The sequence below is a fragment of the Engystomops pustulosus genome, chromosome 4 (assembly GCF_040894005.1).
Source record: "Engystomops pustulosus chromosome 4, aEngPut4.maternal, whole genome shotgun sequence".
NCBI lineage: Eukaryota > Metazoa > Chordata > Amphibia > Anura > Leptodactylidae > Engystomops > Engystomops pustulosus.
Genome location: NC_092414.1, coordinates 178,901,951 through 178,916,458, shown reverse-complemented (window position 1 = coordinate 178,916,458; position 14,508 = coordinate 178,901,951). Strand labels below are relative to the sequence as shown.

General features: G+C 43.0%; 1 protein-coding gene and 1 long non-coding RNA gene across 2 annotated transcripts in view; one reads left to right on the top strand and one right to left on the bottom strand.

Annotated features, from left to right (window-relative positions):
- LOC140125711 (uncharacterized) lies at positions 1–543 on the bottom strand. Its single transcript, XR_011854708.1, has 2 exons — positions 492–543; positions 1–184 (listed from the first exon to the last, which is right to left on the bottom strand). It is a non-coding gene; the product is annotated as an uncharacterized lncRNA (long non-coding RNA).
- A 92-nt stretch (positions 544–635) lies between these two features.
- UACA (uveal autoantigen with coiled-coil domains and ankyrin repeats) overlaps positions 636–14,508 on the top strand; it is a 45,626-nt gene continuing 31,753 nt past the window's right edge. The window contains 1 exon segment of the mRNA XM_072148758.1: positions 636–828. Within this exon segment, the coding sequence (XP_072004859.1) occupies positions 781–828 (48 nt within the window). The 5' untranslated portion in view covers positions 636–780.

The window sequence follows — 14,508 nt, the reverse complement described above, 5'->3', positions numbered from 1 at the left end:
ACTTTTTCCAAATTTCATTCTCTTTAATGCTACTGGAATACGCAAAGGAATTTCCACACAAAAATCTGTGCAGTTTGACTAAAGTTTCTATTTAAAGACAGCAAGCAGTGATCCTACGGAGTCGCCCAAACTGGCGCATTCAAGTATCACACTGCAGCTCCATTCATTTCGGTTTCCGGTACTCCTATGGAAATACAAGTTGTGGATACATCCCTCTAAGCAATGCTCTGTGAGCTTAACTGTCTGATACATTGTAACAAACCCTCAGAAAAGTATTTGGGTGAAATCATCTAAGATGAATAGGAGTAATAGTCCAGTATATATTAATGATATGGTGTATGTATATGCTATGACACAGTTGCACACCTATAGACCAGATAAAGTAAGTGACCCCTCCCTACAGGTCTAGTCACTGCTCACATATTAATAATAAACACATTCCTCCCATATGAAACTCCACTGCCCGGCCGGGTATACAGTGTATACTCCACCTGCGTGACGTCACGCTCCCGCCGAAAGGTGTGTCCAAAATCTAGGAAAAACTTCTCAAAGGAAGTCCCGCCCTCAAACTTTTCCAGGGCGCCTATTGGACGGTTACGAATCAGTCTTGAACAAGACTAGAATCTGATTGGTTGTCATCAGAGGAGCGTTTCAGATTCAGAAGCCAAGGGGGAAAATCTAGGGAAAGTGAGGGGAGAGAGGACGCGGCACACACTGCAATGCACTGAGCTCTGGGGGCGACTTACCGGAACAGGACCTACCGAGGAGCGGCCTGCAGCCATGAAGAGTCTCAAGTCCAGGCTGAAGAAACATGAAGTCACCATTACAGTAAGTACAGGCAGTGTGGGGGGGGGACACATGACTGAGGAGGGGGGCTACAACCTGTGACTAATACTATTCCCAACTCCTATGGGAGTTGTAGTTTGTTAGAACTTGCTTTGTCACTACTTATCTATAACAACTAGATACTTGCTATGGGTATGAAATAGTTAAAATAACATTATTCCTCTATTATTTGTTTCAATGGTTAGTCACAGCTGATGTGGAACTACTACTCTCAGCAGGGCATGGCAGTCCATGCTGGGAGTTGTAGTCTGCTATCACTTTCTTGGTGACTATTGACCTGGTCTATAAAATGTACAAACCATATAGAGTCAGATGAAATGGTTCTTCTACTTATGTCAGTGCAAAGGTGTTACAGGAGAGCTGGTACTACAACTCCCAGCATGTCCGGGTATCATCATAGTTTATACAGTTGAAAAAAGACACTTGTCTATCAAGGTCAACCAAGGAAGGGAAGGGATTGGATGAGGAAGGGATTTAGGGGAAACAATTCTATATAACATAACCATCAATGTTATTTAGGTGTAAAAAGACATCTAGACCCTTCTTGAAGCTCTGCTGTCCCTGCTGTGACCAGCGCCTGAGGCAGGCTATTCCACAGATTGACAGTTCTCATAGTAAAAAAGCCCTGTCACCTCTGGTGATTAAACCTTGTTTTCTCCAGACGGAGACAGTGCCCCCTCGTCTTTTGATTTGATTTAATCTGAAACAACTTTCCACCATATTTTTTTGTATGGACCATGCATATATTTATATAAATTAATCATGTCCCCTCGTAGTCGTCTCTTTTCCAGACTAAATAAATTTAGTTGTTTTAATATTTCCTCATAACTAAGACACTCCATACCCCTTATTATTTTGTGGCTCTACGTTGAACCCTCTCCAGCTCCAGGGCATCCTTTTTAGGGACCGGTGCCCAGAACTGGACGGCATATTCCAGGTGAGGCCGAACCAATGCCTTGGTGACTTATGATCAGGGCATGCTGGGAGTTGTAGTTCCACGTTAGCGGGAGGTGAAAAGTTATACTGTGCAATATTTGCTGCTTTTGGTGGAGTTTGGTTTTTATATTTATTTATTTTTTGTTTTGTGGATTGGCCCCTGATCTGGGTGACCAGGTACACAGCGGAGCATCACATCACCAGATTTTACAGGGCCATGTGGGTGTATGGTTATTGTTACAGCAGGCGTGGACGCACCCCAGCGCTAATTGTTTTCAGCCCAGCGATGCCTATAAATACCAATACATTGAACAGGACTCCATTCATTTTCACTGTAGACACAAGTTGATGGGTGAGCCTTCCATAAATATACACACCTAAATATACACGACTGTGTCACTGCATATAATAGGAGCAAGCCACTACGTTGTCACTGTCACCATAGGGAAGGTAGTCATTAGCCACAAAGACCCAACTTTATAATCACATCTGCACAGAAACCTGAAAAAAAGTTTTTTTTGCCCCAGTCGCTGTCTTTGTAGCGAGATATTCCCATTTGACCCCATTCTGGTTATAACAAATTATCCTTATACGCACAGGATAGTGGATAATTTGATAAGCAGTGAGTCCAACCCATCACAAGAACAGGGGGCTCTTGTAATCCCAAATGAATGGATCATCTGTTTGTGTACATGTGATGACTTTATTCACTTTTCCCTGGTGACTGGGAAAGGTCCCCCCTGGTTATACCATGTACTGCTGCTCCACAATAACATCTATCACCAGATCAAGGATTGTAAACCAAAAATACAGACATACTGGTGTGTCTAGCAGGACCTGCTGTTCTTTTAGCTTCTTATGCCCTTGTTTTTAAGAAAAAAAAAAGTTTTAAAAATTATGCAAATGAGCCTGAGAGGGCTTCTCGGTCCATTAACTCCTATGAAGTCAGGAGCCCCTCAGACTCATCTGCATAATTTTAAGTTTTTTTTTTTTTTTTTTTATATACCAAGGCATAAGAAGTTAAAGCAAGAGCAGATCCTGCCGGAGGGGGCACACGCCAGTATGTCAGTGTGCTTGGTTTACAATCCTTCATCCAGGTGGTAGATGTCCTTTAAGCACATTTTCAGAATACCCCTTTAACCAACTGCTAGAATACGTGTCTCTTGTTTTTGGGAATTTATATAATGAAATGAGATACTGTGGGGGCATTTATCATGGGGGAGGGGGGGAATTTATGACAAAGTCCTCGCCCCTTTGGTGACTCGACTTGTGTAGATCAGCTTGAACCGTCAGAAATTTGAAGCAAGTGCGCGGGGCTAGCATGCAGCGCCCCATTGGTTTCGAGATGGCATTAATGGGGAAATGATCACAATTTCAGGCGGTTCACTAGCAATCACTATTATTTCATGGCTTCTTTGCCAGTTTTCTGACACAGAAGCCCTTTTAAGGGCCCCCTCTGTTTCTTCAAAAATCATTTTAATATTATTTTTGTGCTTCGAAAAATTAGATTAGGGCCTATTTTTAGGGGATGTCATTTTTTTCATGTATCTCCTATACAGATACATTGTGGCCAATTCCCAGGACAGAAGAGATACAAATGTTGCTCCTATATGTGGCTCATGTCACATTTTCTACACTGGTTACATGAATTGTATTGAAAATAGTCAAATTTAAGTCATAGTAACTCTGCTTATCTTTTCCTTAAAGGGGTTGTCCAGGGTTTTATTTATTTTTATTATAATTATTATTTCTTTAAAAATAATAAAGAGCACATACTTTCCTCTCCCCACATCCGTTCAGCTGCGACTTTGCCCGCCACTGCCAGGTCTCTGTATACACGTGCTGAAACAGAGGCGCACGCCTGCTACTGCCTGAAACTATTCCTGCACTGGGTACATGGCAGTGGTTAAGACGGCACCGCCAGCCTCCGTAAAGCTTTTTCTACCTTTCTCATAAATCACAGATCTCTTGTTTGTTTTTGTGGTCGTTGTGTATTTCTAACAACTGATTTTGCTGACCTACAACTATCATCTGTCATCTCCACCACTTGATTACTTTATCTAGCGTATGATCCGAAAATACGGATGACACACGGATGACATTCCCATAGTCTTCTATAGAAAAGCAGAGCCACAAACACTAGCGGGAACAGGACACGAGGCTTGCATTCAGGAATGAGGAATCATCAGATGTGAGACCATAGAAATACATGTGGACCTGATCAAACTGTAGAAATAACGTCTGTATCTCGTGTGAAAGATACGTTTGTGTGTTTGAGGGCTAAAAGACGGTGTTCTTATTGAATTTTCTGTGGATATTGATTAAAATGGTGAGATATTAAAACATACATTTTATGGTAAAGTTGTGGGGGTATTTAGCACAGTTTCTATATCTGAAAACACCCAAAAATTGCAACTGCTCCACCCTCTGCTCCAGTTGAGAAATGAGGGGCCATTAACGGGCTGTGGAAGAACATTCTGGTGCAGGCAGGGGGGCAGTTCTGCACCAGGTCAGTCCTGGCATAGAAATGACACATCAGTGCATTACAGCTGCCTGGAGGTATCTAACAGAAGACTTGAGTTTCCTGTCGTATCTGTGGGGAGAGGGCACCATCATGCACTGGTGCACCCCGCTGCTCTATAACATTCTGGCTGCAGACAGAACACGATACAATCTACTCGTATCCTCCTGCTCTATAACATGCTGCCTGCAGATAGGACACTACATACAATCTGCTCAGCTCCTCCTGCTCTATAACATGCTGCCTGCAGATAGGACACTACATAGAATCTGCTCAGCTCCTCCTGCTCTATAACATGCTTCCTGACTTTTCAAGGTGACAGTTTTGCTGTAAGGTAAATCTACCTGCCTGTTGTATAATTCCTTACACTGGGTCTGAAGCAATAGCTATTTCTCACGTTACAGAATAGCTGACTCATGCACGAGAATCTTGGCTATAATCGTTGGACTTGTCGTGATGCAAACCTGAATTGTGAACACCTTAGGTCTTAAAGTGGAACCACGTGAAATGTAGTCGCTGCCATTAGTAGGTATGAGCCTATTGATTGTTGGCTTTTAGGATACTCTGGATGATTGGGATAGGTTAGGGGGCATGTAGGAAGTACGCTTGATCAGTGATTGGGTCCTGGGTCTAACAATAAACATTTGTGTTGTTGCTGTGACACATGACCGGCACCAGCATGGTGCCCTATTCACTTACAATGGGATCTGTCACATAACACCAAGGTATTGTTTTAACAAAAAAACTAACACAAATGTGAACTCAGCCTTAGGCATGTGGCTCGTACAATAGAGACACCCTATAGAAGTTTCGATTTAAGTAATTTTTCTTAGGGCCGAACAAAATTACTCATATTTCTGATGGTAAATGAAAAGACAGAAACCAATCCACAGTGGAAGAATAAAGCTTCTATAACTTGTGTAACCCCCCCTCCCATTGCACTGTGTATAATAGTTTTATCACTAAAGGAACATGGGAAGGGCAGATACATATTTTGGACTAATTTTTGCCTGATTCTTCATGCATGTTAGTCACCTATTAGAAAGTCTTGTGGCACTAAAATACTGTATACAGGTGGTCACCGACTTAAAGGGAACCTGTCACCAGGGACCTTATTTTCACTAAAGACAGGTTGCAGAAGCCCCTTACAGCTGCATTTCAAATCTGCCTTTCTGCTTTCTCTAAGTATTTGCATTACAATATAATTGTGTGTTATAACTTACCTTGTACCCTGACAGAATCCTCTGTGTAGTCCCAGGGGTTGGGTTTGGTTTGGATGCATTTCAAAAAACAGCATGTGACTTGTCTGTGTTGAAGACTCCTCAGCTCTTGGCCCACCCTGTGCAGCCTGGTGAGCTGACATCAGTAGGAGAGGGAGGAGCTGTACAGAAGTACAAAGGTGGGGCCTAAGAGCTGAGGGGTCTCTAGCACAGACAAGTCACATGTTGTTTTTTGAAATGCATCCAAACCAAAGCCCAACCCCTGGGACTACATAGAGGATTCTGTCAGGAAGCCAGGTAAGTTATAACACACAATTATATTGTAATGCAAATGCTTAGAGAAAGCAGAGAGACATATTTGCAATGCTGGTGTGATGGGCTTCTGTAACCTGTCTTTAGTGAAAATGAGGTCCCTAGTGACAGGTTCACTTTAGGGACACCCAACTTACGGACGACCCCTAGTTACAGACCTCATTGGCAATTGTCACCTCTGCGGAAGCTGTCTGGATGCTTTACTATAGTCCCAGGCTGCAATGATCAGCTGTAGTATCACAGAGAGTTATCAGAGCTACGAACCGTAAACCTGGACTGATTCCTGTCAACTTGAGGTAAACTAATAGAATGACAGCAAGCAGAGATCTTAAAACCATGAGAATTTGATATAGAAAGTAAATTGTATATATTGGAACTTTTCATCATACAAAAGGTACCAATTATTTGCTGATATGAAAATACCACTTTAAAATGGCACAAATACCTTGCAACAGCTCAGGGTGAGCTGATGCCGGAGCATATCTTGACTATTTGCAGAAACCGCTGTATTCCGTGTAAAACTGTTTTATTTGTTATATTCAAACCCCCCTTCGGCGCACCACCATATCACTGTGCGCGACCATCCGAAGCCGGCCATTGATGTTGCGCAGGCGCGAGTGTGCCCGAGAGCTCGGGGACTTCACCGGCTCCCTGGCACCTCCTAGTACGCACGGACGATCGCGCACATATTACGTACAGCGATATGGTGGTGCGCCGAAGGGGGGTTTGAATATAACAAATAAAACAGTTTTACACGGAATACAGCGGTTTCTGCAAGATATGCTCACCCTGAGCTGTTACACGGCATTTGTGGGGTTGTTGCAAGTGTCATTTTTAAAGTGGTAAAGTGCTAACTTAAAGAACCTATCTTGTACATAACCAGGGGACTGCCTGTATATTATAAAAATATGAATATAGGCCTCTTGCTGTACTATTTCTTAGAAGGAATGAAGGCAATGGATAACTAATATAAGAAAGTCACAGTATTTGTTAGATGGGGTAGTCAAAGACCGAAGCTACTGGTGTTAATAGTAACTTTCTAGATCCCCCAGTATGATTACCTATATGATCTTTCTGATGCTTCTGACAGAGAGTTATGTAGCAGATTCTCCACCAATTTCTAGGACTGTTGCATGGGACACATCCTCGCAGCTAGTCTCCACCTGCCAGCTATGAGACAACGGTGAATAAGACTTCTTGCACGCGACCATGGGATGCAAACATTGAAAATGACTGCATGCTCCACAGATCTTGGCAGGAATAGGACATGCTCTTATAATCTGCAGTCTAACTTGTTGGCACACAGTGCTTGCACTCCCCACACCGTGGGTGTACATAATAGAAAGCAATGCAGTAGCACAGTGGCTAAGTGGCTAGCATTACAGCCTTGCAGCGCTGGGGAAAGGGTTCATGTCCCAGGGTCAACATCTGAAAAAAGTTTGTAAGGTTCTCTCCCTATTTGCCTGGGTTTCCTCTGGGTCCTCTGGTTTCCTCCCACACTCCAAAACATACTGGTAGGTTGATTGGATTGTGAGCCCCATTGAGCACAGGGACCAATTTGGCAAGCTCTGTGCAGCGCTGCGTAATCTGTGTGCGCTATATAAGGGAATTATTGTTTATTATAATGGGGGCTGTTATTTATATGGCGTTAGTGTGGCTTACTTGTTGTCCCCCAAATGCTGTCGTGTACATGAACCCTTAGAGATGAAGTCTACATATAATGGCCAAAAATAACTGTTCCATTTTATTTTTTTTAACAAGTTAAGTATGGGTTAAGCTCCTTTCAGACTATTCGTCTTCCTAGTTTCTGTGCCTGGAGGCCCAGATGTGTTTCCAGACTCCTAGCCGCTTTCTGGGTCCCGTCTCCCACATACATCCAAGGACCTTTTTGCGTTCCTTAGATTCCAGCAGCAGGGTGTGAGTATCTGGGGGTGGGAGATATTATTCTTTCTGGTTGTCTTTTTCTGGAGAATCTGCCTTTTTTTCATAGGAGATTAAATTCCTCCTCATGAGACGCTGATCAAAACCAGATGCACAACCACCTGATTCTGCATTTTTATAAGCGCCTCTGATCTCCCAGGAGTGGTGTTGGGTGGGGGTGGGCCGGGATGTGTGTGAGATCAAGGCGCTGTTTGGGGAATCAGCAGAACAGTGACCTCCATATCATGGGTTTGGGGAGGTCTATTTCGCTCTCCTTGGCTTATTACTTCCTGACCCTACATGGGGGCTGGAAACATCCCAGGAGATGTTTGGTATCTACAGTATTGTACTTTAAAGATTTTCTTTTAATCTATTCTAGCTTTACACTGTGTGGTAAGAAAAACGTGTTTCTTAGAGAAAATTCATCCAAGTTCTTTTTTTTTTTTTTTTTTTTTTTCTCTCTTTATTGTGCTTCCATGCACTTTTTAACTGAACCATCGTCATGCTATAACATTATATTTAGCACTAAAGACATTTGTAATTGTTGGGGTCTTACTGCTGCAATGCCTGAGCAGTTGTGAACTTGATGGACACGTGTAATGAAAAGTTACACAATTTTCCAATAACTTTCTGTATCAATTACTCATGGTTTTCTAGATGTCACACAGGTGCACAGCTCGTTATATCAGAGAGTAATCAGAGCCGTGCACCTGTGTGACATCACATGACTGGGTACAGATTTATACAGTGAGGAAGTGATACAGGGATTATGCACAAATATTGTTTACTAAAAGTGGTCATCCCCTTTAATTATACAGTTCTGTATGCTTGGGGCAGATGCAGACCCCTGTTCCTGTGAATGTACTTGCGTTCTGTACAGGAAACATTATTGTGTGCATAGGAAAACCATTATGGCAGGAAGGGATTTGTGTCTTTATAGAGATTGCCATTGCTGGCTGATGAGAAGCAGTGGCTTAGAAACAGTGACCTTTATAGTTGTCTATTTGCTTCGGAAGAGACCTACTATTATCTTATGTCACTAGACTTCTATAGGTGTAGAGGGATCTGCCTTGTTTAGAGGGGTCAAACTAAGGCCCCTTTCACACAAACTTATATGGTGGCCGTATGCTAGATGTTTGAACGGTTGCACTTGCTCCTATGGGGAGGGGTGAGGAGTACTCGCCCCTCCACCTCTCTCGGCGAATGTATGCTGCACCCGATTCCCATCCCGGGTGTAGTCTACTATCATGTGAAAGAAGCTTAAAGGGGTATTCCCGTCTGGGCATTCACATTCAGTTTGATAAATCTGCCATATATAAACATTTCTTCAATTAGATGTTATTAAAAAATATGTTCCTGTGTGAAGATAATTTCTCATAAATGTAGCCATGTTGTCCCTTAGAAACGAGATGGCTTCCTCGGATACGGCCACGTCTGCTGGAGGGATTGCACAAAGAAACAAAAGGTTTTTGTATATGAAATGTCCGGGATTTACTACATGACCCACAGCCGTCCTGTGGTAATGATTGCTGAATCCAGGAGGTCAGACAGGACTCAATAGCTCATGTCTGGCCCCCGCTGCCAGAGTGTGACGTGGTCGTAACCGAGGAAGCCATCTCGTTTCTAAGGGACTATATGACTACATTTCTGGGAAATTATCTTCACACAGGAACATTTTTTTTAATAACATCCAATTGAAGAAATGTTTATAAATGGAAGATTAGTGAAACTGAATGTGAACGCCCAGGCGAGAATACCCCTTTAAGTTTGCATGTCATGCCGTGTCTGAATGCTGGGACCCCTGCTAATTACCAGAACAGAACCCCAGCGATCCGGAGAATTGAGCGCTGAGTTCAGCAATTTCTGAAGCTTTCATACTATTAAATTGAGTGGCAGGACACCTGCTGCTCTGTACGTTGGTGCGAACTGGAACGCCATTAAACAGATTACAGGGGATTATTTTTTTATTTTTCCTTATGGAAGTCCCTGAGTTGATAGATTTCTGAAGCTTCTCCTTTATGGAGCTGTAATGCAGCCACGTATATGAGCCCCTAGATTTTGTACATGATCCAGTGCAGAATACATGGAGCTTGCGGTGCCCTTTCTGCAGGTAATGTTACTGTTGTGACACATGGCCATACTTTGCGTGCACTTGCTGAGAGGGTTGGCATTCCCTCCTCGGAGTGACATCATGAACCGGACATTCCGCGTTCAGCAGACAGAACTTGATCTCTCGGATTAGGGATTGCTGTTGCATCTTTCCTCCAGTGTGAAAGTACAAGCTCACATTTCAGGTTTTAAATTCGGCCGGCATTTGCTTTCTAGTTTCCATGGATGAGATACTCAGGTTTATTTTTATTGTGATTTTTTTTATTATAAGGTGTTATGTTTACTATGTATTGGAGAGTTGATCTGTTGATTGCATTCCAGGGGTTAAATTACTGATGCAGAATCCTGTCGGGATCATATCCTTGGGGCATGTGCAGATGCCGCAGAAAATGTACATCCTGTTATGTCACATAAAGATTTTGAAAGGACAATCCACTTCAGGTATCCAAGAGTAACGCGGAACATATAGAGGGTACTGCCAAAAATCTATTTTATTATTGTGTATTGAGGGTTTGGAATGTTGTAATTTCATGTATTTTTGATTTTCTTTGCAAAAAAAAGTCTGAAAAATAAGTATGGGGGGAGGAGTGGCATCGTATGCTGGTGCATCATGTGCCAGTGTATGATCATTTAGTCGGTGCAGGTCACTGCGGGTCTGGCCAGTTCTTGGCGCATGCTATAGGTAGTGCACAGGGCAGGAATGCCCCATAGCACTCTGCCGCCGGGCACACCTCTTCACACACACACTTGGCGAGGTTGTGGCGTAAGGGTCGAAATAGAGTTTCTGCTCATATGCCAGCAATTGCACTTATTTCAGAGCCCTGATAAATCTGCCTCATAGTGTAAGGTCAAGAAGATGACAGAAGCATTGAAGGGTCTTCCAAACAAGCATAACATCCCCTACAGCAGTGATGGCGAACCTTTAAGAGACTGAGTGCCAAAACTACAACAAAGCCCCGCTTATTTATCACAAAGTGCCAACACAGAAATGTAATTTGTGATTTATACTCCCTTCTCTGTCACAGTTTTCATTGATACCAGCACCTGAGGACGCCAATAAAGCAGAAAGTAGTCCCAGGTAGAGCTGTCACTTTAAAATAGCTCTGTGCACAGCAAGACCTGGGCTGTCTGGAACTGCAGGAAGATACCTGGAGTCCTCTCTGGTGATGGCCTGAGTGCCCACAGAAAGGGCTCCGAGTGCCACCTCTGGCACCAGTGCCATAGGTTAGCCATCACTGCTCTACAGTCACCTCTCTATGGGTCTGGACTACAGGTCCCTCTGACATGGGACATCTTAGTTTGTCTGTCACATAACATTCATTCATGTGTGCCGAACCCCCGGACCGGACCACAGGAACTGCAGCCTCTGAAGACTTAAAGGGGTTGTCCAGAGGTTAAAATACATGGCTTCCTTTTTTATATCTTGGAAATCCCTTTTAAAGCTTTATTGTTTGATCATGGTGTCACTTTAAGTTAAAAGGCATCTACCACCAGGATGAAGAACTGTATGCAAATGATCCTGAGGGGCTCAACCTGGTGGTAGATGCCCTTTAATGATATATTTTTGGTCACCTATACAAAAGTCCTATTTCTAATTATTTAAGAGACTCCTAACAAGAGCTTGATGTCTGTGGTGTCTCTCCAGATCATCTGTCTTCAGCTCCAGTGAGAGGAAGATATTTTTAGAGTGTTATAATCTAGTCGGGGAAATCTCGGGTTATATCACTTATAGGAGATCAGTAGAGGAGTCTCTTGAGTAGAAGGGAAGGCGGACATCCACCATCTGTACGTATGGATTTGTGTAGGATGCTGGTAGGTATAACTCATTGCTATGTGGTATGTAGTGGGCATGGACATACTTTACCTTCATCGCTACATTACATCCACATCACATGAAGTGCATGGTATAGTTTACAAATGCATAGCAAGATATTTTGGGAGAGCTTGTGATATACTATTACGGTGCCTTAAATGGCAGAAGGTCCTATGGCTTGGGATGTTTTTACTATTCAGATGGAACAGACGCCAACTTTCCTGCCACATATCTGCTGGATGGTTATTGCTATTGTTATTGCTATTTAAAGTACTGAACCGTACATTTGGGTATGTATGATGTATACCATGATTAATGTATAGAGCCTGATTTACCATGGTGGCCAAAACCTGATCCTGGCTTAAAAGCACTAAAATGCGACACAGTTTGGCTTCTCTACTCTAGTGCCAAACTTTCTTACTCTTCCCAGCATAGACTATGTCTCACACTACTGATTTCTGTTGATGACCTTTCCCTTTGGACCCAGAGTCTACAAGTCATTTTGACCATTCCAAGCTGTAGACAGTGTTGAGTATTGGCCCTGAGATCTGTGTGACCATACCTTTGTCTCTGCTCTTAGTAGCAGCAGTACTGTGAAAAATGCATTTATGTTCAAGCTGGTCTCTGAGCACTACAGTGCACTTGTGTGTGAGATCTCTTCACTAAACACGGCACAAATCCTCCCCTTTGTTATAGTATTTAAAGAGAAACTGCTCTTACTCAGAGTAGAGGGGCAAGAGATATTGTGCACCAGAGTGCTCAAAGTCCAGCTACATTCCTTGGACATAAATGCACTTTTCACAGTCCTGCGGCTATGGTTACACAGATCTTCAGGACCAATACCTGACCCTGTCTGCAAGTTTGTATGGCCAGAACTTCTGACAAATTCCCTTTTAAAATATCTGCTGCCATCATATACATTCGTACGTTCGGGCCATTGTGAGAAACCTGGGAGTAGTTTCATGATTTGTGTCTTGTGCATCAGTCTGGGGAGGTTCCATTTAGCAATGTACCAAGAGAAGAGCGGACTTGATGTCCGGTATCGGCCGCGCAAGCCGTACGTAATGCCGGATGGTCAGACAAGCGGCAAATCTCGCAAATTGATGGATCTAGCCATGGAAACTAAACAAGTGGTAAAAGGTTTGACACAACAACTGCATGTATATAACATTTAATCAAGTGCTGGAATACCAGGAGGCTTTAAAGTTGCATAGAAATTTATGAAAGTGTGTGAATTGAAGAACCTATATACACAATAAAGGGAAACTGTTAGTAGGTTTGGGACCCTAAACCATTTGCATGCATTGAGGCTAATGAGGCTCGTGGTCCCAAACCTTTTTAACTTGCCGGTGTCGATAGCGTGAGATTTCAGGTAGTAGAGGTGGCGAGCAAGTGATTTGAGTCCGCACCTGCGTGTGTTCCCTATGCATAGTGAATGCGGGGTCCAAACTTCTCACTTCACTGCACTTGAGCATCAGGGACCCTCTAGTCACTGGTCCCCTGACACCTTTACCACATCGAATATGTGGACTCTGGCCACTGACACAGGTAAGATAATAAGCCGCATGGAGGGTTTTAGGTGTCCCAAACATACTGACTGAAAAAGGAAGGATATATAATCATCATGGAGATAATTGTTACTTTTGAGACTTGCATATTTTGGAACGCTATCTGCCTAGTACCACTTGTAGGTGACCCAATGATTGCAGAGCTGTAAGGTCATGTGTTCTTTATATGGTGACAAGTAAGATTTGTAGTTACAAGTTCAATTAGTGACTAATGCGACCGCACAGCAGGAAGGCGGCGGCTGTCCGCAGGCGATGGGCGCTTAGTATGTTGTCACTACTTGATGTTAATGGTTCCTCAAAAATTTCCAGTTCTACTGGTACAACAAGAATCATCTCCTAAGGGTCACACAGATAACATGTATCAATATTACTGGTTATGGGACAGGAAGCTTTTTTTACTGTGGCGTCAAACCTCGTCAGCTCAATTATGGAGTCTAAGTAAAAGCTCTTTCACATTGGCGTTGTTTTTCATGTCCGTTTTTCATGCCTCTGAAAGATATTGTTTAAAATGGGTGTTTTCACATTGGCTTGTATTTTCACTGATCCATTGTCCGTGGAGAAAATGATGAAACCTTTTCTGCATCAGTGAAAAAAATAGATCACAGAAGGCAATAGTCTATGGGTCCGCAAAAAAACTGATGAAACCTCTGTTTCTTTTTATTTTATTTTTTTTTTACTGAACTAGGTGTGATGTTTTCAAAGCAATGTTAAAGCTTCAGGTCTTTTATTGCGGACACAGAGACCAAATGGAGGCATCTGGGAGAAAAAAATGGCGACACAACAGAGACAAAACTGCACGGTGGCTTAGTGGTTAGCATAACAGCCTTGCAGCGCTGGGGACCTGGGTTCAAGTCTCGGGGTCAACATCTGCAAAGAGTTTGTGTGGGTTTCCTCCAGGTCCTCAGGTTTCCTACCACACTCCAAAACATACTGGTAGGTTGATTAGATTGTGAGCCGCATTGGGGACTGATTTGGCAAGATCTGTGCAGCGCTGCGTAATCTGTGTGCGCTATATAAATAAAGGAATTATTATTATTTATTATAATGGGGGCTATGAATTAGATGCTGTTTGTGCGGCTTACTTGTGGTCCCCCAAATCTGTGTGCCCTATATCAATAAAGGAATTAGTTAATATTATTAAAACGCAACGGATGCTCAACTGAAGCTGGGCACCAACGCCAATGTGAAAGAGCCCTGAGGGAATAAGAAATGTCAGCTGAAACTTCGAATTGAAGATATATGTATGTGTGACAGTGCTAGTGT